At 44.5% G+C, this 25368-nt stretch overlaps 1 protein-coding gene across 1 annotated transcript in view; it reads left to right on the top strand.

Moving 5' to 3' along the window:
* The first annotated feature begins 14511 nt into the window (after window positions 1-14511).
* The window catches only part of AKAP12 (A-kinase anchoring protein 12), a 31691-nt gene continuing 20834 nt past the window's right edge, over window positions 14512-25368 (top strand). Inside the window, exons 1-2 of the mRNA XM_054063133.1 lie at window positions 14512-14691; window positions 25002-25185. Coding sequence (XP_053919108.1) covers window positions 14590-14691; window positions 25002-25185 — 286 coding nt within the window. The 5' untranslated portion in view covers window positions 14512-14589. The remainder of the gene's footprint in view (window positions 14692-25001; window positions 25186-25368) is intronic.

Below are 25368 nucleotides of genomic sequence, written 5' to 3'. Positions count from 1 at the left end.
CACACAAACAAACAGGAACGAAATAGTTTTCCATATTTTTTTCAAAAGCTCATACTAACACTAAATTTTAAGTGGCATTTCCTTACCATATTTGTTTACACAAGAGAGTAAGATTAGTAAGAAAGCCTCCAGAAACTAATGGCCACTCAAGAAAAATTATGCAGAGCAATACTTACTCTAGGCATCCAGAGTTTAATTTTTCACTTTGGCTTCTGTAGCAATTGGATCAGAGCTTATGAGAGTTTTTTTTTCTCTGAAAAGCAAGTGGCATTATAAGATCAGAGCTCTTCCAGACACTAACCAAGTTCTTGCACTGAACTAACTGCATCTGTACTAACTACACATTGTCTCACGCCTCTGCTCTCTCCAGAGATCTCATCCCACATCATTGGAAATACTTAAAAAAATAGTATTGATGGTGTTTATGATGACTGGGGAGAATAAATATCAGGAGCCCTACAATTTAAGAGGATTAAAATCGCTTTTGCAGAGACCTTACTGAACAATGCATTTTGCTCACTTTACGTATTTGTAGCAGAGCACTATCATTTGCTGAAATTATTCTCAGCTGCATGTTTTTATCTAATGGAATGCTCCAAAGTATGTCCTGCCTGGATAGATACCATGGAACATTACACTGGGACATTATGCTCTAATTAAGGTTGTCCCATGCAAAACGGAGGACTTAGATGTTTAGTCGTTCTCCATTTTACTTGCGTCTTGCATTGAGTTTCGATAATCAATAACTAAATTATTCATCTGCTCCATGCGCTCAAGTGCAGAGCTGTGGATTCTCATATTGAGTCTAGACATGCTGGAAAACTGGTGCAAACTGGTGCAAACTGAGTAAACACTTGCTGAATCCACCCTGCTTTCCACCTCATATTACCCAGTGGCTGAAGAATCAAGGGATATAAAAATAAACATTTACATTAACCCATCTGTTATCTTCTCTCACCTGAACAACATCACTAGCTATACTATAGCTGCTAATCAGAAGAGCAGGGAACTTTCTTAAATGTTAGATACTTGGAAAATACTCTTTCAAACCAAAATATTTGTGGAGTGAAAGAAAAACTCAAAGAAACTTTATTCTTTAAAACAGCTCCTCCTAAACCATATTCGTTTCTGGCCAAGAACACAGGTCTCTGATACAGGATACCCGGAAAACTGACAAGGGAGACATTGTAGAACAATGTTTGGGCCTGGGACACAATGTCATTGAAAACAAAATCAGCAAAGAGAAAATAATTTTTACTTCACAGTTTGTTGTGCCCTTGTGTACCCTGTGAGCAACACGATGTTCTCTCAGCTTGGATAAGAAAATCATGTGTGATTCACAAAGAAACTTTTAGAGCATAGCTGTGCTCATTAGTCTCCATATTTATGAATCTGTCGTATCTTCCACTGTAAACGTTGATACTGAAGATCAGACCTCTGCTGCAAAATGCTACTGCAAAGTGACGTGACACTAAGAAGCACCACAAGCAGGGCTTGAGGGTGGCACTCCTTCTCGCTTTCCTAAAACTGTTTAAGGCAGTTCAGCTTTTGTAAAGTTTATGCAAAGTACAATAGAAAGGGAAAACCCAGTATGTTCACTATTCAAAAATATCTTGATGATTTTGAGTTGCTATGATCAAAGTTAAATTAAGGTATATGCAATAATGGTTTGCCTGATTACATGGACCAGCATCATTTGCAATAAGCATCTGAAATTATTTTATTGAAGCTGAGGCTCAGATTGATCTTCATACATGTGCTTGAGAAAGGAGTTTGTGAAGCATTAGTGCTGGGATTAGCAATATCTCAGTAATATCCCAATTAAGACCAGTTGCTGATAGTTAACTGGTGAGAAATGTGAGTTAGAGTCTCCTTCCACAACCATTTTCCCTAACAGCTGACACAGTAAAACCACATTGACCTTTCCTGTCCAGGACACCATTCCCCTCCTGTGCTCCAGTCCACTACTCCACCAATATTATTTGACACTGGGCAGGGAATTTCATGTTTTTTCCTATTGCAGATTGTCTCACATCACAGATGGTCTTTACATCACAGTCCCACCAGCTGAGGGGGTGCAGCAAACTGTGACATGAGGGACAGGGAGAAGAGGTCAGAAAATTGGGAAAATTAATATTATGCTTAGGACAATTGTAGCTTTGAAGCACAGCCCAAGAATGGTGGATGTTTCTTTTCCCTTTTGCTAAATCTCTCCATGAGATCCAGGGCAGACCCCTGACTTCCCACAGAATCAGACGGGATGTTGCACAGGCACTTGGCTCCACTGCGGGGTGGGGACGAACTATTTTAGGAAGCTAAAATGTTTCCGTCACTGGAGGTCTTTCAGAACAGGACAGATGAGCAGCAGTCAAGAATAGCTCATTTGCCGATGATCCTCCCTTAGGCCAGAGAGGCAAAACTGATGATTTTATATGACTTTTTCTACTCCTATGATTCCATGATTTAAGCAGGGCCATGGTTCAAGTGGGGCCATAGAGTACATCTCATTAACTAACACTGTACTTACACTTAACCACCATAAGCCTCACTCAGTCACTGGTATGCATTTCCTCTTTCATGCAGGAACATCCTACATCTACAAAGTTATCAGATAACTAAACATCTCTTATATCATAAACAATCAATTCCTGTAAAAGCTTGGGGCACTGCCTCCCCCCATAAAAATTTCCAGAGCTAAAAGATAATGCTACCAAGCCTTACAAGGACAATGCAAGAGAATAAAGGCAGTCATATGAGAATACTTTGATACTGAAAGTGCCATTGATGCTGCATTTAGTTCCGCCCCAGAGAATGGGACTACAGGAGAGGGAAATCCTTTTGCAAGCACCAACGTACTCGCAGGGAATTTCTGCCTCTGTGCCACCATCTATTCTTGGAAGAAATACCCTTAGAGCTGATGGATGTGCTGCTCGCAGCAGCTGTGTAAAGGCAATTAACTCTTACAGCATTTCTAACCCTCAGAGGGGAGGACACCTCTTGCTTGTGCTTTTAGGGGAATCTGCAGAAATACTGCTCTGGGTGGCCTTACATTGCCTTTTGGACTGTTGCACACACCCCATTTGTTTGAAAGGGATCAGATAACCATGTGAAAATCCCTTGGGACAGAGGAGTAATCTGACTATCTGTTTGATACTGCAGTGTGGATGTCTAGACAGAAAAAAAATTACCGATCAGATAGTTTACACACCTGTTGCACATTGCTTTTGGGGTAAGGCAGGTAGTCACGTTATTTGCTTTGGGGTGAATGGCCAATTGATTTGAAATTAAAGTGAAGTGCAAAGTACTTTAGTCAGATTTAGTGCTTGCTGAAATAGAGATTAAAATGACAAACCCATAACATTAGGTGGAGGGTGGTTAAAACCCTAGAAGATGTTACCACTTTTTTCATTGCCAGGTTTATTTCCCGTCGCCACAAAACCACAATCTGGGGTAGTTTCCAAATAGATTTATTGTTTCTGGAAATCAGATTTAAAACAGGCAGTAAGTGAGATAAAAAAATAAAAGCAACACTTTATTCCTCAAGAAATCTGTCAGCCACTGTATAACAGGGCTTAGCAAAAACATATCCTATAAAATGGAAGGCAATTTCATAGCATTCATGAAGAGATATTTTCCCCAGTAATAGTCCAATATTGAACAGCATCAGTGTCACTGCTGAGCTAAATGTACTCTAGTCTGATCCAGTGAGACAGAGCCTCTGCTCTCGTCACTTCTGACCTCTAAGTCACAAACTGACAGAGGTTGGCCTTAACCTTTAATTTTCGTTACATCGGCTGATCCCTGTCTAATAGCTCTATGGGTGGCACACAGTTGCACAGAGGCTCACAGATGTCATTTGCAGGGATCAGCCTATGCATCCTGGTGCAGGGTCCCAGATTATCATTGGAAAGATGTGTAAAAAGAAAAAAAACACGCAAAGAATAACTTACCATCTCTGCCTTTCTGGCACACCTCGTACTTCAAGCCGGAAAAGAGTAGTGTGTTTTAAAAAACCAGCCCTCCTCAAAGACTAAATAACTTAGTTCAATATAGGTCAGATAACTTTGGCACTAAGAAGAGACCATTGATGAATAAAGGATGCTCCAAGTTCCCAGCCTCCAGCTGGAAGGGCAGCCCAGACCTGCGCTGGTGCTGGTGGAGGGGGGATCTTTCTGCACCCCTGGAGCAGCAAGTGCCTCAGCAGCCAGGAAGCCCAGCCTGCTCTGCCCACCAAGGAACAGGCATGGGGAAACCCGTTGCCCCACTGGTGGACTTGCACGCTGCTAAGAAATGCCTGCCAGACACAGACTTAACGTAAGCTGAGAGTTCTTTGGAAGCACTCCTGCCCTGCAACAAACGTTGCTGGGAGTGAATTTAGGTCAGTATTTACTATTTACTCTTCAGATTAAACTCTGATAAAGTCCGCTTGAGTTTTGTTATCATGTAGTGACTGTGGTAACTGCTCATATTCTTAATGCAGTGGTTTGCAGGTTGCCAGATACAGTGGCCAAAGGGATTTACTGAACTTCTGCATTGTGCTACTTAAATATGAGGACAGGTCCGAAAAATCAGGAGGAGAATTATAAAAAAACCAGTTGTTTTTAAGGTTTGCCAGAGGGTTCATATTGTGCTGGAAATATTTTCTTTTATGCCATCATCATAACGAGCCGCAAACCTGTACTGACAAATGCAGCAGTGATTTATAACTTCTAATTCAACAAGAAATAAGCTACTGTATAGCATCCATGCTGGACCAAAGTCTTGCTTTCCTCAGAGGGCTGCTGCCATGCCTGGAGCATGCAGTACTACTCTGCAGAGGAGGTGTTGCTCTGCGACGTCTCTGGTCCTCAAATCATCCCACGCTTGCAGCTCCAGATTGAAGTTACCCACAAACCATTTCAACACCAAAGCTCCCCTCCACCTCCCAGTCTGGGCTTTTGCCCACACCTACTACCCTGAGGGGCCAGAGAAACTCAGCTGATTCTCTTCTCCATGGCCCGATAGACATGCACCTGCTTTTGAGTCCAAGTCTACATGTTTGGAGAGACCTTGAATCCAGCTCTGATTTGTCTTGCTGGTTCCTGGAAGGATATATTGAAATTGTTATTTGTATTTTTGGAAGACCTATCACTTTCAACATGATGAGTGTCTTCAGTCTTGTAGCTGGGGTCCGAACAGATAATTTCTGTCATCATTATCTCCATCCCCTCCCACCACCCATGAGGATGCACTGAGTGAGGAGTCAGCCTGAGGAAGGACTACAGGCACATACATGAGGCAACAATTTGTGACTGTGGCCTGAGAGGGCTTGTTGATGTGACACCAACATCAGCACATGTGGAACCTCTTGTGATTATTTTGCATTCATTTTTCAAACAAAACACTACACTTTTTAAAAATTCTTCTTCCCTTTCTCTCGTTTCTTTGTCCCTGTTGCTACCTCTGGGGTCCCACTGATTTTCTTTGCCTCCCTCCTACCTGCCTTCTGCTTCCTCTGTCTTTGGAGTCCTTAACTGTCCTCCCTGTTTCTCTGCTGATTTCTGCTATCTCCCACTTCTTTGCTTCTCTTTCCTCTTTGCTTTCTCTTTAGTTCCCCCTTCTTAATTTCCCTTTCCTTCCCTGTTTGTGAGATGCACTAAAGTTTATTTCCAGCTCAGTGAGATATCCCACACAAGGAAGGTAAACCAGGGAAACATTTATTCCAATTTATCCTGAGTAGCTGCTCTCACTGCTGTAGACTATCACTATGGCAGAGGAAAAAGGTGGTGAAAGTGCAATCTGAGACTTGTAAAATGGCATACGAGAAGTCCAGTGGCCAAATGGAAAACTCTTGTTCACGTTGATCTTCAGTTCTTTATGTTCACCTGCTGACTAGTACCATCTCCTTCCTTTTCTGGTACGCTACATCTTCCCCAAACATCTTCCTTGGCAGACCTTCTTCCTTTGCCAGTCTGCTCTAAAATAATTTTTATAAAATTTTCTCCCCTTTGCTTTCACTTTGTATTTTCTCAGCACTGTATTCTTCAGATCTGTACTGGAAAAAAAACTTCAGCTGTTCTGCATTCTGACATCCAATTACTACTTCTGGTGGAGCGAGACATTTTTGTAAACACGGCTGGACTATGGATGTTGTGCTTTGCTCAGGCTCCTTTGTGACCTCTGGCATGCCACTGATCCTATGTGCCTCGGTCTCATCACATCAGGATTTTCAGACTTTCCTTTCTTACTTTTTATATAAGAGAACCAGAGTTTTAAAAACAAGGGGAGAATACAGTATTATTATTTTTATCCTTTGCCTGCCTCTCTGTTTTTCCTGCTGCTTAGCTTCCATGCAGCTGTTGAACATTTAAGAAAAACATGTCTCCCACAGAACAAGTTCCCTACAAATGTGAATTGAGCTTCAGGCAAGAGGAAATGTGAGTCCTGAGGTCACTTCTGAAACCAAGCTCTTGCCTGGCTGCACATAATTCTGCAGTTGTGCTTTAAGGGTGATTCAGGAAAAAAAAAGAATATTATATTTCTCCCACAAACAACATAAAAACAAATGAATGATGATGATCATGAGATGATCATCTGATCTTTCAAATCTTGCTATGTTTTTCTGGTATTTTCAGTCGTGGGGTTCAAGTTTGCTGCTCTGATCCAAACAGAGAGGGGGGAGGATGTGGGGTTACAGAGAGAAGATGACCTGCTGGTGCTGATCAGAGTTAATACGGGGAGGCCCCTGTGTCTCCACACTGCCAGTTGGAGAAGATCGAACTTTTCTTTCCACTTAAAGATGCTGAAGCTACTCCCCTCTGTTCACCAGGGAGTAGTATTTCTGTCAGATATGAAAGCGGCTTCTAATCTGCACTGACCTTGGTGAGAAATTCAAGTCCAAATGTAGTAACATAGAAGCTGACAGGTCAGCCTGAAGAATTTGAAGTGGGGGAGGCTTTCTTTCTGTCTTTCTCTCCTTCTTTCACTTGAAATCTTATTAAGAATCACTTCAAGTGCAGTGGCAGCCTCGCTGGCCGTAGAAATGACACCAGCTGTGTCATTGTACCCACTGTTACAAAAGAAGCGCAGAGAGCATTTACTCACTGGGCCAACTATGTGCCACCACTATTATAAATGCTTAAAGGTGGAGACCTGTCAAGAAAAGTATTTTACTTTTTTGTATGTTAAAACTGCAAACATTGATCTAAATTTTACACCTGTACGTCATGCTTCACAGAAATACTCCTCTCTCCACTGCAGAGGTTCTCTATTTTTGTTTTCCAAGACTAATACACAGACCCACAGGAAGGCTGTAGATCTCACCACAGCTGAAAGTTTCTGCCTGTCAGGTGTGTTAGTGCCTTCTTCTACAATGACTAAGACAAAACCTGGACTATAGAAATTATTTACACTTGGTCTACTTCTTGCTTCCTTCCTGCATCAGTAATTTTTTTTTATTCACCTTGACAACAAAGGGGCTAAAAATGCTTTGAGCCTCAGTCACAGTTCAGGAATTATTTAAAAGTCTGAAAACGATGGTTATCTTTCTGGCTATCTTTCTTCTGGTTATTCTTCTGAAAGTGAGTTTATTTTTGATTATGCTGACAGAAGGTTAAAAGCTTCTGGTTAAAAGTTTGGGTGGGTGCTGCTTCGTACTTTGTCAGTCAAGTAATGAGCCTAAAATTTCTGTTTATTGCTCATGACAAAAACTATAAATTATGAATGGCTAAGGCCTATTTACTGTTTGTATTACTGCAGAAACAGCCACGTCGAGTCAAAGACAGACCCCCCCCCATACAGTCAGCATCACATCAGGCAGAACAAAAGCACTTTCCTTGCATCGTAGAATTTACAGTCTCATTACAAAGCAGCGGAAACAGCAAATCTCATGGCTTCCCCCAATTCAGCAGTCACATACAGCAGTCCAGGAAAGGGAGGAGGCATCACCCACCCAGGGACCACCCGATGGCTCTGCGTCCCCAGGCCCAGGGGCTCACCAGTGAAACCGGAATGCTGATGTGGACCCCTCTGCATCCAGACACCTTCCTGCAAGCCTGAGGCTGATGGAAACCCTGCAGGGAGGGGGTCAGGGCAAAGGGGTGACTCTCAGAGGCAAAACCTGGTGTGTCTGGAATAGACACAGACAGGCCGATGGAGGGATACAGGGAAATAAGGAAATAATGTTGCTGAGTAGTCAGTAATCATAGTTCAGCCACATCACTACCTAACTGCTGTCGTGTTTGCTATAGAAGACGTGTCAAAAGCATGATTTAATGAAGGTTTTGAAGGACGTTGCCTCCAGGCATCAGGACCAGTATAAGGCAAAGTGCAGAGACTCCAGTTTGAAAATCTCAAAAGCAAATGAAGGAAGGAGGTAGCTGTGACCATCATCAATACTGAAATACAGATTATAAATACCGTGAGGTGAGATGAGGAAGGCAAAGACAAGTAAATTGTGCCTGATGGAGAGACAGAGGAATGCTGCAAAGATACAAGTCAAGGTAATGGACTAGGGAAATTATCCTTGCAGCATTGTTCTGTGTGGGCACTAGCAAGACTGCTTGCTCAGACCCCAGGAAGAACATGACAGTACTAAGACATGATCCTGGTGATCTCTGTGTTTCCTTTTAAATCTCTTTACCTGCTCTGTTTGACAGTGTTGTGAAAACATTTTGACCAGAAAATATCTGCAGCCCCCAGAATTCCTGTCCAACCTAAATCATTCTCTAAGTCCACTCTAAATTAATATTTAATTTTCAAAGTTGTGTGTTAGCACCTGCTGCCTGCTAACCCTGCCATTCTTAGCATCTGCAGTGCTAAGGCACTTCTGAACAGCCAGTGCTTTCAGTCCCGAGCCACAGGGATTTCTTCCTGAAGACAAAAGAACCTCACTCACCTGCTGCTGGGACAATGAGGTAATAGCATTACAGGGACCTTCTGTATCCCCTTTATCTCCCTTCTCTGGGCATTCCATCCTTGAAGAGGAATTTCCTTAGAGCCCTGCCTGGGAGACTTTTTGGGTGCGATGTATTTATCTGCACAGCAGATAAAACACTACAGCAGAGGTCACATTCTTCCACCTTTGCCTCTGTTGCTAAGTTTGCATGTAAGCCAGCGTCCACAGTAGCAATCTACTCTCCTTGTACCTGCACACCTTATTATTTATTCTCCTGTTACACTGCACGACTACCAAGCTAATAATGTGAAAATAAAATGCAGCCTGGGAGTAGATTTTCCCTCCTTAGCAGGAAGGCAGACCACTCGGAGATATAAGGGAAAGATGAAACGGAGCCCTTTGAGCTTCTTCCTTCTCTGAAAAGAAAAGTCACGTAGCAAACTATTTTGTGTATTCTTTATAAAGCCAATTTTTTCTTCCCACTGAAGAAAAAATTTTCAGCCACTATCTCTTTTAAGCTTGAACACCAAAACATTGCTTCCTCGAAATGCCAATATTTTTATATGGACAGATCAGAGGCTGTTCAGCTCTTACAGGGCTGAGACTGGCAGTGGCCAGGCTGTGCTGTGCATCTCTTCAGCCACAGTGGCAATGGGATGGACCTTTGCAGTCTCTTGCCTGGTCTCCTGCCCCTCTGCAGAACTGCCTGTGGCCAGGGGATGACAGTTGGACATAGTGTATTTGTCCAACAGCTCCTGGGAAAAGCAAGGTAACTGAGGAACTGCTGAGGAGAGAAACTGCACTTACAGGCTGGGTCTGTCTTTCCTGAAATGGCTCAGGGATGCCCAACAGTGGTCTCCGAGTCCTGCAGTAATGTGCATCTATGCACTGTATGACACACTTGCTATACAAATGAATGGCCTCTACCTAAACAATCAAAAAATTCAAGACTGAAATTCAATCTCTGCTACTAACATTACTTTTTAAATTGCACAGATGTGTGTCTTTATTCATGAATAGGTCTTTTCTGATCCAGATCACTCCTGTAATGCGAACATACTAGATTGAGAGATTCTGTTTGCTTTGTTTATCAGTGCGATTTTTCTGGGGTCCATTAGCTCCTGGGAAGTAAAGAAAGGGTTTTCTCCCAGTGACATCTACAAAATTTATTCCTGTCTCGTTATTTCCTGCTATCAATGCTGCTTGCAAGCAACTATTTTTACATAGCTATTTTTCTGTCTTTTACACACTATTCTTCCTTTTACACTCACCAATATTTCGTTAGGCTGATAGGTACTGGCTTCTTAGGCATATGCATTTATTCCTAACAGGGTCCTGGGACTTCCTACTACAACTGGACAAAAGAGGGGGGAAAAATGCTGAAGAGATCTGGTAAATACAGCTGAGGCGAAGTCAGAGCATTATATTCACTATCCAGATCTAAGGTATGCTCTCGAGAGCTTCCCGTTTTGAGAACACTTACACGATATGTTTCCACTTAGATTTTATGCCAAAAATATCCCAGTGTGGCTCCACCACTGATAAAGGCAGCAGCAGTGTTCACGTAAACAGGGCTCCAGGCAGCTGCCAGTGCTCCCAGTCACTGTCCTGCACAAACTTGTGAGCAGCCAGCCTGGATCAGATACAAGGGGGGCCATGGCACACAGACCGGAGAGGCAGCCCAGTTCCCCCCTTGCAGATGCTGGGGACCAGCTCTCCCATCCCTGCCTCACTACTGACTCCCCATCTGCCTTGCTGCTCCTCGGGCGCAGTTGGAGCAGGTGGCAGTAGAAAAGCTCGTGGTCCCTTGCAGGGACCAATAGGGTCAAGGCTGCAAGGAGCAGATGAGGAAAATCATGAATGGGGCAAAAGACAACAGGAAAATAGTTCACCAGCACTGGCTGAGATATGTGGTTCATCTCTTCTTCACGAACGCATCAGCACTCGTTACATCAATTATAAATACTTTTGAAAAACTAGCAGTTTTGAAAAGTGAGTAAATTAAGTCCACAGACTTTACATTTTAAATCTCATTATAAATCTTATCCAGATTTCAGGGAAGTTTAAAGCAATTGCATTCTAGCTGCAGTGCTAAATGATTGTCCTGCCATTCGGAAGGTCTGTGGTTGGACTTAGAGTTTCGTCAAAGATGTTTCACTGGAAATAGGTCTAGATTACCCTTCACTAGTGCTTTCATTATTATCTTTTTGGCTTCCTTGGTTTCATCCTAAAAAGTGTGCATGCACACTTCTGTCAATAGCACGAATATTCTTGCCTCGGTGCCAACACTTGGTGACTGAAGATGAGGATCCTCTGAGGCATGTGTGGCTCCACTTCACTGGAAAGCCTGTCAAGAGAAACAGGCTTCGTGCCTGAAAAACACTTTGATATAGCAAGAGGCAGTTGCAGCGTTCAGGGCAAAGGTCTGGACAATAACTGCTCTAGCACACAGGCAGAAGATAGAGAAACACAGGCCAACACATGCCAGAGTTAGACCTGTCATTTGTCATGATTCCTTCTGTACAGACTGGGCACAGAGCATCATGAAAGGCTAAAACGGACCTGATTCGCCTTTGGTTGAAAGTGGGGATGCTGGATATTTCTCTTAAAGTCTCTACGCTATATTTACTCCAGGAAAGAAAACAAAAGCAAATAAATAAATACATGCAAAAGGAAAGGAAATGGAAGCTGTGCCAATACTAGGGATTAAACAGGGCAGGGACACTGGACCGTGTCTGCCTGTACCACAAGTTTGAAGAAACCTGATGGTTTGGCATGGGGAGAAGCAAGACATGTACACACAAGCCATGCTGCGCTGTTCAACCTTAAAACCAAGAAGCAGTTCCCAGCACATTTTATTTCACCATATATATGTATCTGTAGGGTTTCACTAGAAAGAAAGAAACCTACATTCAGAAAATTACCAGTGGATGGGCATTGAAGGGAGTCCCTCTCTCACCTGCAGTGTCTGCAGCAGCTGTGCTCAAGGATGGCTCGGCACGGAGCAGGTGGTGCTGGCTGCAAGCAAAAAGGACTAGAGAGGAATGTTAGATGGTAGAAAGGAGGCTGTGTTCTAGCTGATTGCAAAGAAAGCATTTTGTGGTCAATGAGCAGTGAAAAAGAGAAATGATATGGCACAGACCTTGAGTTACATCACGTTTGCCTTCTTAGAGAAACTCACTGGCCAATCCCTGACCTCCCCTCAGCCACACATGCCATTCTTGGCTGCTCCCCACGCCCCTGAGCCCTGCGGCTTGCCTTCCCCTTGTCAAAACCCAGGAGAAGCCTGTGTCTGCACCATGAGAAGAAGACCAAGGAGGATCTGCATCAGCTAGGCACCTCAGCACTCAGTGGTACCTGAGAAGCAGTAGCTGAAGGCAGAGAGAAAGGCAAATTTGGAGGGGAATAGAGGTTGTGCTGGCTCTTCCTCCACCAGAGAAGTAGGCATCAAAGGATGGCAGCCAGCAAAGGCTAGGAAAGGGCTCCTCACTTCTTTGTCATGATCGCCGGCTGATGGGTGATTCAGGAGCATTAGGTGGCAATAGGGAAACTTTTCTACAAAGACTTGATTAGACACTGAAAGCTTAAACCTGTGGCTCTTCTCTCTGGAGCTGCTGGGCGCTCAACTGCTCCATGCCTCTGGCCTCAAAAGCTGCATATTAGATTTTGCTCTTGCAGCAAGGACTGGAACGCTCTGCCCTTCAGCGTGGTGCTCCCCAGTTTCCACCTCCCTGAAAGAGGTGACCACACAACTGATTTTCATTCCCTTCTTTTTCCAGCTCTCCTGTAAAACAGATGCCCCGATACTAACTTTCCAGAGATGAAGAACAAATAACGAAAGATTAGGAAAACTGTTAAGCAGGAAGGTGGCTTTAGGACAATATGCCCCTGCTGTGACACAAACACACATATAAGAGAAAAAAGGCTGATCCGGAAATGAAAGAGACTAAGCAGAAAGGGGGAGATGTTGATTTCATGTGCGTGATCCACAACAGCAATTTTGTTCTGCTGAACACCAAGGAGTCTGGTAAGTTCTCATTATCTAAGGAGAGCTGCTGCAGGGGCTTTTTCAGTCATTGGCTTGATATGTCTTGATTTTTTTAGGGAAAGAAAATGACCAGTGTGCAGAGATCAGGCAATTTGTAGAACAGATTAAGAGAATGCACTTTTTTTTTTCTGAATAAGTCAGTGTTTGGGTGGGTAAAGACTAGTTTAAATGTTCTAAAGTAAATCATATATGGTTCTACAGTGTGTTCTATGAAGTCTTCAGATCATACCTGATTTTACCCCTGAGCTCCACATAGAATGGTTAGATTTACATGATTTAAAAAGAAAGATTTTATACTTACAGTGAAGAAGAGAGAACGCATCTGTTTGCTACCTATTTGGCTGATTTATTTTAATGCATGTGCCATTTCCGTGCTGATAATTTCAGAATGCACCGAATAAAAGCATGCCTATGCACTCGGTCCTGCTTTTGTGTTATGGCAAAAGATGCCTTGCATATTCCGGGCTAGGAGAGAAACCATCATGTTCTTTGCTTTGCCTGATTATGCCATGTAATCCAGTAAGAATTAATAGAAGGGGACCTGTCCTATGTGATAAATAAACAAAAACAAACAAAAAAGTTTTTTCTTTTTTTTTTTTCCCTCCAAAGTTGCCTAAGACACACAGGACCATGCTCTCCTGCATCAGCTGGAATCTGGCTGTCCTTCTTGCAGATAGGCCCAGCATGGCCTGGAATCCTCAACATAAGAAGGATATGGAACTGTTGGAACGGGTCCAGAGGAGGGCTGCAAAGATGATCAGAGGGCTGGAGCACCTCCCACATGAGAACGGGCTGAGAGAATTGGGGTTGTTCAGCCTGGAGAAGAGAAGGCTCTGAGGAGATCTTACAGCAACCTTCCAGTACTTGAAAAAGGCTACAAGAAAGCTGGAGAGGGACTGTTTATAAAGGCTTGTAGCAACAGGACTAAGAGTAATGGGTATAAACTGGAGAGGGGCAGATTTAGAGTAGACATTAGGAAGAATTTCTTCACCATGGGGGTGGTGAGGCACTGGCACAGGTTGCCCAGGGAAGCTGAGGCTGCCCCATCCCTGGAGGTGTTCAAGGCCAGGTTGGATGGGGCCTTGGGCAGCCTGGTCTGGTGGGATGTCCCTGCCTATGGCAGAGGGGTTGGAACTGGATGGGCTCTAAGGTCCCTTCCAACCCAAACCATTCTGTGACTCTGTGGCTGAGCTCTACAAGCCCGCGGCTCCGGGGGGTGCAGGGGGCGCAGGGCAACGCTGCCGGGCGGGGGTGGCAGCCCTGCGCTGGAGCCCCGGGGATCCCGGCGAAGCGGCGCCCCGAGCCCCGGCGGAGGGGCAGAATCGCTGAGTCAGCGCCGCGGAGGGCCGGGCGGCCCCGGGGAGCGGAGCGGGCGACGGGCAGGGCGCTGCCCCCCTTGGCCGCTCCTTATCAGCTCGATTTGATGCTGCAAGGCGTGTCCGGGGCTCTGCTCATGTGATGGAGCAAGAGGCAGACGGGCGGGGGGACCAGGGGAGGAGGAGGTGATTTTCCTCGCTGGCTCTCGCTCGCTCTTTTTTTTTTTTTTCCTCTGTCCCTTTTTTTTTTTTTTTTTTCCCTTTCTTTCCTCCCCTCCTCTCACTCCCTAAAGGAGTTCGCGGGGACAGCCGGGCTCCTTCACTCCCTCCGCAGCCCCCGGGGCAGCGCGATGGGCGCCGGCAGCTCCGCCGAGCCGCCCGCCCCGCAGGACGAGCCCCCCCGCAGCCCCGCCGAGCCGCTGCCGGCGGGAGAACCGGCGGACACCGGCAAGGTAAGGCAGGGGAGACGGGGTGGAGACGGGGGGGAACAGAAGCGGGGCTCCCACCGCATCCCCAGCCCGCGGAAACTTTGGCGGCGCGGCCGCCGGCACCTGCCGTCCCTGCGGGCATCCCCGGCGCTGGGAGCGGAGCCGCGGCGGGGCTGGGAATGCGCCACGGCCAGCGCCGCAGTCATAAAACTCCCGCCAGCGACAAGGGCGGAGGATGGAGGGGAAGGGGGGGGTTCGAGGGCGGCAGCGGGGCCACCGCCGCTTTTGTGTGCGGAGGGGGAGGGGGAGAAGCCGCACCCACCCGCGGCGGGGTCTGCGCCAAGGAACCTCCTGACTGCGGTCCTGCAGCTGGTACCCAGCGCTCCCGCCGCTCTCCGCAGCCTCTCAACCCCCCAAACCCCATCCATCCTCTACTCCCCCCAAACTCCCTCCATCCTCATCCTCTCCCCACCAAACCCCTCCATCCTCATCCTCTCCCCCCCAACCCCCTCCAGTTTCATCCTGCCCCTCAGCCCCTCCAGCCTCCTCGTCTCCCCCCAGCCTCTCTATCCTCATCCTCTCTCCCTCCAGCTCCTCCATCCTCATCCTCTCCCCCCAAACCCCTCCATCCTCATCCTCTCCCCCCCAAACCCCTCCATCCTCATCCTCTCCCCCCAAACCCCTCCATCCTCATCCTCTCCCCTCAAACCTCTCCATCCTCATCCTCTCCCCCCAAACCTCTCCATCCTCATCCTCTACCCCCAAACCCCTCCATCCTCATCCTATCCCCCCAAACCCCTCCATCCTCATCCCCTACCCCCCCAAAACCTTCCATCCTCCCCCTAACCCCCTCCATCCTCATCCTGCCCCCCACCTCCTCCAGTCTCATCCTGCCCCTCAGCCCCTCCATCCTCATCCTCTCCTCCCTCTAGCCCCTCCATCCTCATCCTCTCCTCCCCCCAGCCCCTCCACCCTCATCCTCTCGCCTTCCAGCCCCTCCACCCTCATCCTCTCGCCTTCCAGCCCCTCCACCCTCATCCTCCCCTTCCAGCCCCTCCATCCTCATTCTCTCTCCCCCAGCCCCTCCATCCTCATCCTCTCTCCCCCAGCCCCTCCATCCTCAGCCCCTCCATCCTCATCCTCTCCTCCCTCCAGCCCCTCCACCCTCATCCTCTCCTTCCTCCAGCCCCTCCACCCTCATCCTCTCCCCCTTCACCCTCATCCTCTCCCCTTCCAGCCCCTCCACCCTCATCCTCTCCCCCTCCACCCTCATCCTCTCCCCCTCCAGCCCCTCCACCCTCATCCTCTTCCCCTGCACCCTCATCCTCTCCCCCCCCCCCCCCCCAGCCCCTCCCGCCCCTCCCGAGGATGCAGGTGGGAGGCGCAGCCAGCCCTCCTGCTTTGCAGTTTCTCTCCAGCTGGGTGCCAGGCTCCGTGTGTTCCCCTGGCCGTGTCCCCACGACCCCGCACCCCCCAGCCTGGGGCTCACCTGAGCCGCAGCCCCCCGGCCCCGCTGCTGCGGGTGGGGAAGGGGCGGGGGCCGCCGAGGCTGGGCTGTAGCGATGGTGTCATCCCGCTTAGGGGGGAGAGGGGAGTGACTCGCCAACTCCCAGCCAGTAGGGAGGAGAGGAGCTCTGGGTACGTGTTATTTTTAAGAAAGACGTTGAAGAATTGAAAGAAATTCTTTTAAAACATGTCTGGTGTTTAAAAATAGATTATGAATGAACCCATTTATCCCTCTGGAATAGGCGCGTTTGAGGGGATTCTGGGACTGAAAGGGAGGTTATGTGCGTCTACGTGTTTACACAGCGTAGCTTTGGGGTTAGACGTTAGTTTGTTAAGAGAGAAATAATGCTATGTTATACTGAGATCCCCTTCTTCAGGCTCATCAGAGTTTGGGTACTCGGAGCAGGGTTACTCAGAAGTTTCTGTAGCTGCTGTGTGGGTGTGTTACAGCTTGAGAACTGGTTATGACTTTGTTTCTTTGACCTTGTGTTTCAGATTTAACTTTCAAGTTGAATTTCCCATAGTTCCTGGCTGCCACTAGACCTCCTTGTGCGTGTTTTGACAGATTTGGAAACCACATTGAGAATTAACTTTAAATTAACTGAGCTTTGTTTTATTTATTTTGAACCAAATAAGCGTTAGGGATTGGTGTTGGTTAACAAAATATTCAGCAATTGTGTCAGGCAATTTTAAAACTCAGATGCAGAAAAAGACATCAGTGAATTTACAGAGGACATGCATTTGGGCACTGTGATTGTTTAACAATGAAGAAATGTGAATTTCAAGAAGGGGAGTAACATTCCTAGCCAGACTTATCTAGCTATGGAAACTAAGACCCCCCCCGAAAGAGAATACTGATGCTGTTCTGAAATAAAGATTGTTATTGTTATTAATACTGAGCTTTAATGTCTTCCACTCTTTGGGAATATGTTTTCAAATAGGTTTTATCTTGTTGTTTAAGTAGAACTGTTTAAAGGTGGGGAAGTAGAACAAATATTTTTACGTCCCATTACGTTAAATAAAAATAAGTTTTAATTAAGTTTAGTCATAATTTCTTTGGTATATAATTTAGTCTGTTCTTACTACAGTAAGGTAGTTCCATGCAGATTTATGTCACAATTTTTCATCATTACTCTTTTCAGCCCTTTGAATTTGAAATTACCAGATCCTACAGTGCCCCTGGAGAAATCTGTCAAAGAACTAATTTGTTTGCAGAAGATACAATGGGGACATTTTGAAGGATGGTCTTTTTTCTTGCCCTTTCCAAATTAAAATGCGTATCACAACTCCCTCTTTTAGAAGAAAAACTTTGAAAACTGACTTTAATAGAAGCCAACTTGAGTGAGCTGTGACAAGTAAATCACAATTAAATTGTCTAGGCTAGTATAGATTGTAAAACCTCACAATTTTTGCTTCCCCCCCCCCTTGAAATTCCTCAAAATGTTTAATCTAGTTTCTTTCATGGCATAGAGTTGTATAATATTTTGTATAGGGTGAAAACCCCTTTACCTTTTCTTCTAGAAAGGGCCAAATTTATAGTCTTTGAGCTGTTCTGTTATTTACATGTGACTCTTTGGCCAGATACCAGTTTTGAGGTGTCCTAGTTACTAGAAGGGAGAGCATATGTTTCACAGTGTTTCTCACTTCTATAGCCCAGGAGATGTGAGAGACCCTGTAAAGCACTTGGTCCAAAGCCTGAGAGATATTTAGGAGTCTTTGGGTATTGGCTCATGAGCACTACAGATTAAATGTGGGCTCAAAGGGTTAGGACCTCAGCTGTTCAATCCATTCTTTCACAAGTCGCTGCTGAATTACGCATAAAGCAGCTCTGGAGTTTCCAGCCCAGTGTTACTGGGACTTGAAACTGGTAGGTTTTTTTTTTACTCTAACAGGTGAGGCTTGAATTCTGGCAGTGAAGGAGCTGCTGCTTATCTTGCATAGACACACCACTGCCGGAAGCCCCCTCCGCAGGGGAGCGTTGACAGATCCTGGAGGTACTAATCCATTCACATGCCTGAACTGAATTAATTGGATTTGTGAATTAACACCCAAAGTCCTGTTGAAATCAAGGGATGAGGTGTGGTTCCACAGAAGGCTGATCTGATGTAGTTATCTTCTTGCTGTTTGAGCAGCAATACTCTTCCCCCTCACCGCACTCTCCTTTTCTTCCTCACCTGTCCCTCTTCCCTTTCTTGCCCCAGATGATGCAGTCCCACCTCCCACTATGTCTGGTCCTCGTCTTGGCTTTCTGTAAGCTGCTTGGACCAAATAACCCTTCAGGAAACCACAGGTTTGTTTTTTTTTCTGGACTAGCTCCTTGATGTATTAGTGAATTCATGTGACTCCTATGACACTGACACCCAGGTGAGACCCGTAGCCAGGACAAGGCAAGTATCTGCAGCACGGCAGGACGGGAAGTGAAAAACTTTCCCTGTTGGTGGCAGTGAGCTGCTAGACTGTGTATGCTTGTGAAATCTCACCCTCAGACTGTCCTGAGCAGCACAGAAGGCTGAAGCCTGGCCTGAGAAAGTTTAACTGATTGCAAAAATAATAGTGCTAAAAGTAGGAACAAGGTTGTTGGTCTCAAAGAGGAGACCAGGCAAACCTTGAGTGTCCCAGACTGATAAAAGCTTTGAGATGTCTAATGGCACGTGTCCCATGTTCTTACCTCCTGCCCAGGGAACCTGCAGCTTCCCCTTTGCACCTTCTGGCTCTGGGCAAGCTTGTTCGAGGAGCTAATCCTGTAGAAAGCTGTTCTTCTTTGGCAAAGTCATTCTCTGCTGACTTAGCAAGATGTGTTGGCTTCTGGGACTTGGACAGCAGAAGCAGCAGGTGCGGAGGAGCAGGCAGGACCTTGTGACCAGGATTGGGCAGGGAGCTAGGTGACACCTCCGTTGGTGGCGGTGCAAGACTAGATTGGTTTGGCATCTCCATCTTGTGAGCTCCCTCTCTCTTCGCAGCAGTGACACAGCTCTTGCCTGACTTCCCGTTTGGATGCTGAGCATCAGAGGGAGACTGGGAAAAGATGCCATCAGGCTGTTTCCCGCGGCGGTGCCCTTTGAGGTCCCACAGGGAGGAAAACAACTACAAGCCATGTGGGCAATGCAAGGAGAGCTGCGTCATCCTACCAGCATCTCAGCTGAAGCAACTGAGATCAGCACTTGGCTTTTGTTTTATTTAGAAGCCGAAGGTACCAGTTTTAATGCAGGTTCCTTTCTGCAGCCTTGCTGAGGCAGTGGAGCTGCGTTGGAGCAGCAACCTGAAATGATGTAGAGAATAACTTTTAAAGAGAGAATGCAAAAAAAAAATACTGGCATGCAAATAAGCAATTCTTGTAGCAAAATCTAAGTTTGGCAGAGACAATCTTTTGTAGCAATTCCTGGCTTGCTCACTTGCAAGAGCCCCCACTCAAGAGCAGAGAATTATTCAAATGGTGTTTTCGGGATAGTTCCCATTTCTGAGTAGTAACTCGATTATGCTACCTGTGTTGCAATGAGAGCAAGTGTCTGCTAGACAGTAAATATTTGGAACTGTCTCCTCTAAAGAGGTTACCAGCTGAGATGTCAGTGTCTTATTGTCTGAGTGTCTGACAAATAACAGCTGGGACAGACTTACATCTGCTGTTTAAACAACTGCGTTCTGGTGCGGGAGCTGAGTGAGCCTGAAAATACTTCATTGGCAATGGTAAAACTAAGCTTAATCAAGTACCAGAGGAAAGTCCCTAGACTGCATCTCTAACAGTCCCAGTTAAAAAACATGCCAGTTTCAAGCATTTGGTCTGAATGACGAAGCTGCAGGGTTTTCCTGGTACAACAGGTTCTGATTCTCTTTAAGTAGTTTTCTTCCGACTGGGAGGGAAGAGACTGATATCATTTGATGGGAAGGTTTGGAAGTCTGCCTATGCCTGTGGAGTGGCTGGGAAGAAAGCATAAAAGTGATTAATTGGAAAAATGCACAATGGAAATTGGTGTCATGGGTCCATCGAAAGCGTGAAACAACCCCTAATCACATAGGAGATAAGAGGGAGGTGGTAGAGGGAGTGTCCAGGCACTTTGAAAGCCAAGGCAATTAGCCTCTCTTTGATGTGATAGAGGCTAAAGAGATGCAAAGAGGAGTGTTGGGTCTTTGAAAGTGCTTCTGGTTGGAAATGTAAGAGTGAGAGTAACTTCCTTTCTGCTCTGCCCTGGTTCTAACCCATCCGTAGAGCCTGAGTGAACTGCATCCATGTGATCATGTAGGGTAAGGTAGTGTCCTAGGATTGCTACACAGAAAGAGCTGAAAGAAGTGAGACGTGGGAAGGAGCTTGGGTTGGATCAGGCTTAAGGTGCTGGCCAGAATGACAGGTTGAGAGTAATGCTTTCTTCACAGGTTGCAAAAAGAAATCACAGGTTATTTGGTAGCAAAACCTGTCACTTTTGCTTTATCCATGTGAATTTTGAGGGTAGACATCCATAAGGACAAGTGGCAACAAAGCCAGGCTGAGAGTTAGGAGAGAAGAGGATAGAGGGAATGAAAGGCAAGGAGAAGACTCTTAAGTTAGTCTGCAGGAGATGTTACCCAGAAATAAGGTACTGAAATTAAGTATGCTGTTATGTGCCTTATGGAGTGGGGGCCTTATGTTTTCTCCACCTGGAATTTGCACTGTTCCGTGAACCTCTAAGGCCTTAGCTAATGCAAAACAAGACAAACTGCTGTGAACAAAGAGCTGGAATGACCTAAATTCCATTTTTTTTCCCCCTCATAAATATTAGTGTTCGAGAGTCTTTTTAATAAAGCACGATGTGTTAAGAGCAGACCCTCTGAGCAGACCAACAGTGCTGCAAGCTTTCCCAAAGTTTCAAAATCAAACTTCAGGAAAAATATTAGAGACCATTATGTTAGTTTGCTCAGTTGTTCCGACAGCTGGATCTGGCTATTTTAGCAATCTAATGTGCAATCAGTGTAGCAGGATTAACAGAATGAGGCAAAATTAACTCTGATGTGTTTGGGCCTGGTGTGAGGAATCCCTGGAATGATTTGGGTCTGGTACAAGGAATGTTGGGAATGGTGGTGATTGCTGGTGGGGGAAGAAGCTGAGTGCTGCTATCCCCTCCAGAATAGTGTATAAATGAAGCATGCGCTAACGTACAATGAGAGATCAGGGACCTGCTGTTTGTCCCTATCTCATGTATTTCTTTGTTTTAGTTTTCTTTAGACATTTTTAATTTTGGGGGGGTCCAACAGTTGGCCTTGGTGCCATACACAAAATGGAGCAGAAGTTGCTTTTGGTTAGAGTGGCATGGGTGACAAGAGGTATGTGTTTTAGTCTCATTAGCTGTGTGGCTGCCTTTTCCTTCCACCTTTGTGGTGGATATGAAAGAGGTCTCTAAAAAATACGTGTATGATGTATAGTAGTGACATGACAGGAGCCAAAGTGTTGCTGCGGCAAAACAAAACACAGGGCCACCTGTGTTCAAAACACAGGTGGCCCTGTGTTTTGAGAATGATGAAGTTTAGGCGTCAGTTAATTGGGTAACCGTTCTCTTCAGTTTCTCCTTCATTTGTGAGACAACACATTCATAAATTAATTAATAAATCAAAAGATAGCCATGAATGTGTGCCATGTCGATTAACCTGCCAACTGTAACGTCTTATTACCTGTAGGTAAATACACAGAGCTGAATAATGAGATCCTTAATACTGTTAATTTTGTCTTTAAGGTTTTCACTCACCTCTCTAAACTTTATATTAATCCAAGCTTTGCAACTATTCTCACTGGAATTAAGAGCGCAGATCACTAAATTAGACTTAATTGGGATAAACTGTGGTTCAGGTCCTCTCAGAGAAGTGAAGCAGTTAATGTGAGTGAAAACTGAAATTAGTTTCTTTCAAGGATTAATGCAGTGGGACAGACTGCACTGACCCTCATAAAGAGCCTGGGCAGCTTTTCTCAGAAGAGGGAACTTTTTTTTTTTTTATCTTGATGATGCTATTGTGTCTCCCTTCACATTAGAGCCTCAGTAAAGATGCATATTTTCTTCTCCTTTGCGTGCATTGTTATTTGCAAAAAAAATACTATTGTTTTATTAGTTTTTACTATCCAATTATTTAAGGTAGGTCACTTCATTTGAAAACCTAGATTTGCCCTCCTATGGCCAAGAATTGCATCAAACTCTTTCCTAAGAGTCTTTGGTAAAAAGATTACTGTTCCCTGGAAGGGTAGGATTATACTGTAGGTCTGGTCATGTTAAAAAATACTGAGGTTTTTAATGTATTTATATTTTTACTAGATTGGAACCGATGCTTTCAAAACTGCATTCATGTACAGAGTGAATAGTGATTATAATTATACTAGCTGGTAGTAAAACTGTTTACCTGCTTACATTTAGCAGTATTTTTACATATTATTCTCTTCTTACCAGCATATGTCATAGCATTCTACAGATCCAAAGGGTTACCTGCTAGGTCCACTGACTTCCGAATTTTGGTGACTAATCTTTTCGGTGATATATAGTCACTGTTGCCCTGAATGCATCACGACAGTAGAATGAATTCAGAGCTGGGGGAATATAAAGTGTTACCATAGTCAGTATTTTGTTGTAACACTTGGGGCTCAATTAAAAAAGGAGACAAGTTGTATTGCATTGGGATACCTAATCCCTTTGAACCATGGTTCGTTGCAGAGCCCAAAGGTCCATACTTAGGCACTTGGGCAAACGGTAGGCTTTATAAGTCTATAAATATGACTCTAGCTTTAAAATGGTTTGACTAAGGAAGGCTTGGAAAGAAAGGTAAGGAAAATTTTGAATAAATTGAGGAGTGCTAAACTATTCAGTGTTACTGCCTTTCTTGTGACTTCAAAGGATTGCTGGTGCTAGTTCTGAGGTGGCAATCTTGAAATATCCACCCACGTGTTAATCTTCAGATAGCCAAGTGATAGTAAGAGTCAGTAAATTTAAGGTTCCCGTGTTTGAAGGTTTAGCACAGTCTCCTTTCAAGAATGAGTGAACAAAATTTATTACTAAGAAAAATTTACTGTTTAACATTGTATTGAATAATTGGAAAGCCCTTTAGAAATAGGTTATTTCCTGTGTCTATTTGTTTTTAGTCTTTAATCAGTTATCATTCAGTTAATGCTGTGCACAGCTGCTAGAGAGCTTCCTTGAGTTTACATGCCTTTGTTCAGTGGTGTGGCATTTTTATTCCGCCTGAGTTGCTGTGTTTTAGATTTATGAGAAGGATGATGTGAGAAGCGGGACTGTAATCTCAGTGTTGAGCCATTCTGTATTTCTTCTATTTAATATCTGGTCTCAGCATGTGAAAATTCTGAAGCCAAATTATTCCATCTGTGGTATCGGCAGTAGAGCAGAATGGGGTTCTTTTTCGTGAGGTGGATTATGTAGCTGTGAAAGGCAGCTTTGAGGAGTGCAGCGATGCCAGGTGGAAACAATCTGTCTTAATTACAGGCTTCTGAACTGAAAATTGGGAACCCAAATGCACTTTGCCTGTGGAAGCAGAGGTACGGTGCTTCTGTTGGATCCTGCCTGGCATGGGAAAAAGCAGGTTGAATGATACAAAGGGCCGGGCAAATGGCTTTCCTCGTGCCTATATTTGAAATCCTGTTGCTAATAAAAATAAGTAAATGGATCTCCCCATTCAGAAGCTTGTTCTAGTAGGTTTTGGAAGAGAATAGTCAGGAATGTGGCATCTTTCTGATCCCAGTTTGACACTTCAAGTGGTTGGATTACACTGAAAGAAGGAAGTATCTGTGGTTCCTTCATTTAATTAATGGGGCTTCAATGGTAGCATTTTGGGAGAACAGCTGAGTAATAAGACAATGATATCTAATTGAGGTTTGCTGTTCTACTAAAGGAACTTTAAACCTATGCTTCAGGAATAGACATTTAAGATGTCATTTATTAGTTTCAATGGCTTCTATTGGAAGGTAATACAATCGATTGGAAAACTAGTTAATTAAACAATTAAAGTGTAAATAAATATTTTTTCAATGACCAGAACACACATCTTTCTTTCAGAAACATTTTTATTTAAAAAGTATCTTCCTTGTTCTATGGCAAGCTAATACAAATTCTGAAAATAACGAAAATGTATGAATTGTGGAAGCTGAAAAAGAGATTTTTTTTAAACATATTAGCAAATCTAGAAAAAACATTTCAAATATTATAGTGCAGAATCTCAAAGAATTGCAAAGCTTTCCCTTTCATAAAAGAATAATCTCTGCTTAGTAACTGAGGCCCCAAATTACTAGTGTTAATCAGAGTTTCATTGAACTTCCTCATGGGATTTATATATATATTCTATTTTCTGTCTCAAATAGTTCAGTTTCTTTGGATTGGTATTGTTTGTGATAAGATAAGCATATCAGCACAGTAGGAATACCAAAGGCTGTAATATAGATAGGATTCATGAATGTATCGGAACAATTGTGCCAGATATTTTGAAGAACGAAAACTATCTTTCCATCAGCTAGTTTCATGTTATCCTGGAGTTCTCCTTCGTGCTAGAAACCAAGTTCTACGCAGGGTTATAGGCCATTGTCTGTAAGACTTGTTTCTTGCACGTATTTTGTAAAATAAATAGTCCAAGATTGTCTTGTTGGTTTTTTTCACAGAAGTACTTTGATTTAGTAGAGTTAATAATTTTAAAAAGGAGGAATACTGCATAGAAGTATTTATTTCCCAAAATGCCTGTATGTATATGTGCAAAATGAGAATGGAAGAATAATATACTGGGGGGGGAACTGCCCTAGTACTGATGGGTTTTTAAATATATTTATTTTCTCTTTTTCTCCTTCCCTACAATCCTTCAACAAATACTCGACCATGTAGGTTTTAGATGCAAGTTTACCAGTACCTGATGTTAATGAAGACAATGAGCGTGATGCCGCACCACAGGAGCCACAGCAGCCAGGAGCTGTTACAGCACCTCAGGAACTGGATGGGCAGCAGACAGAGGTGACTTCACCCCTTCAAGAACCACCTGGAGAGCAAGCAGAGGCCACTGGAACAAATGGTAAGTAAAAACTTGTGCTCAATGGAGAGATCATCGATAACTGGATGCTTAATGGAGTGAGAAGTTGAAATGGGACTCAACTAGCTGTCTCCTAGCCAACAGGTAGAAGATTGACTCAAAGAAGATTTCTTGGTCGCTCAAGTGCTTCTTCTAGTGCATTGTTTTCTTGGGATACCTCTTCTC

Source organism: Cuculus canorus, chromosome 3, assembly GCF_017976375.1.
Source record: "Cuculus canorus isolate bCucCan1 chromosome 3, bCucCan1.pri, whole genome shotgun sequence".
Taxonomy (NCBI): Eukaryota; Metazoa; Chordata; class Aves; order Cuculiformes; family Cuculidae; genus Cuculus; species Cuculus canorus.
Note: the sequence above shows the minus strand (reverse complement) of the source record. Positions and strands in the feature narration are given on the sequence as shown.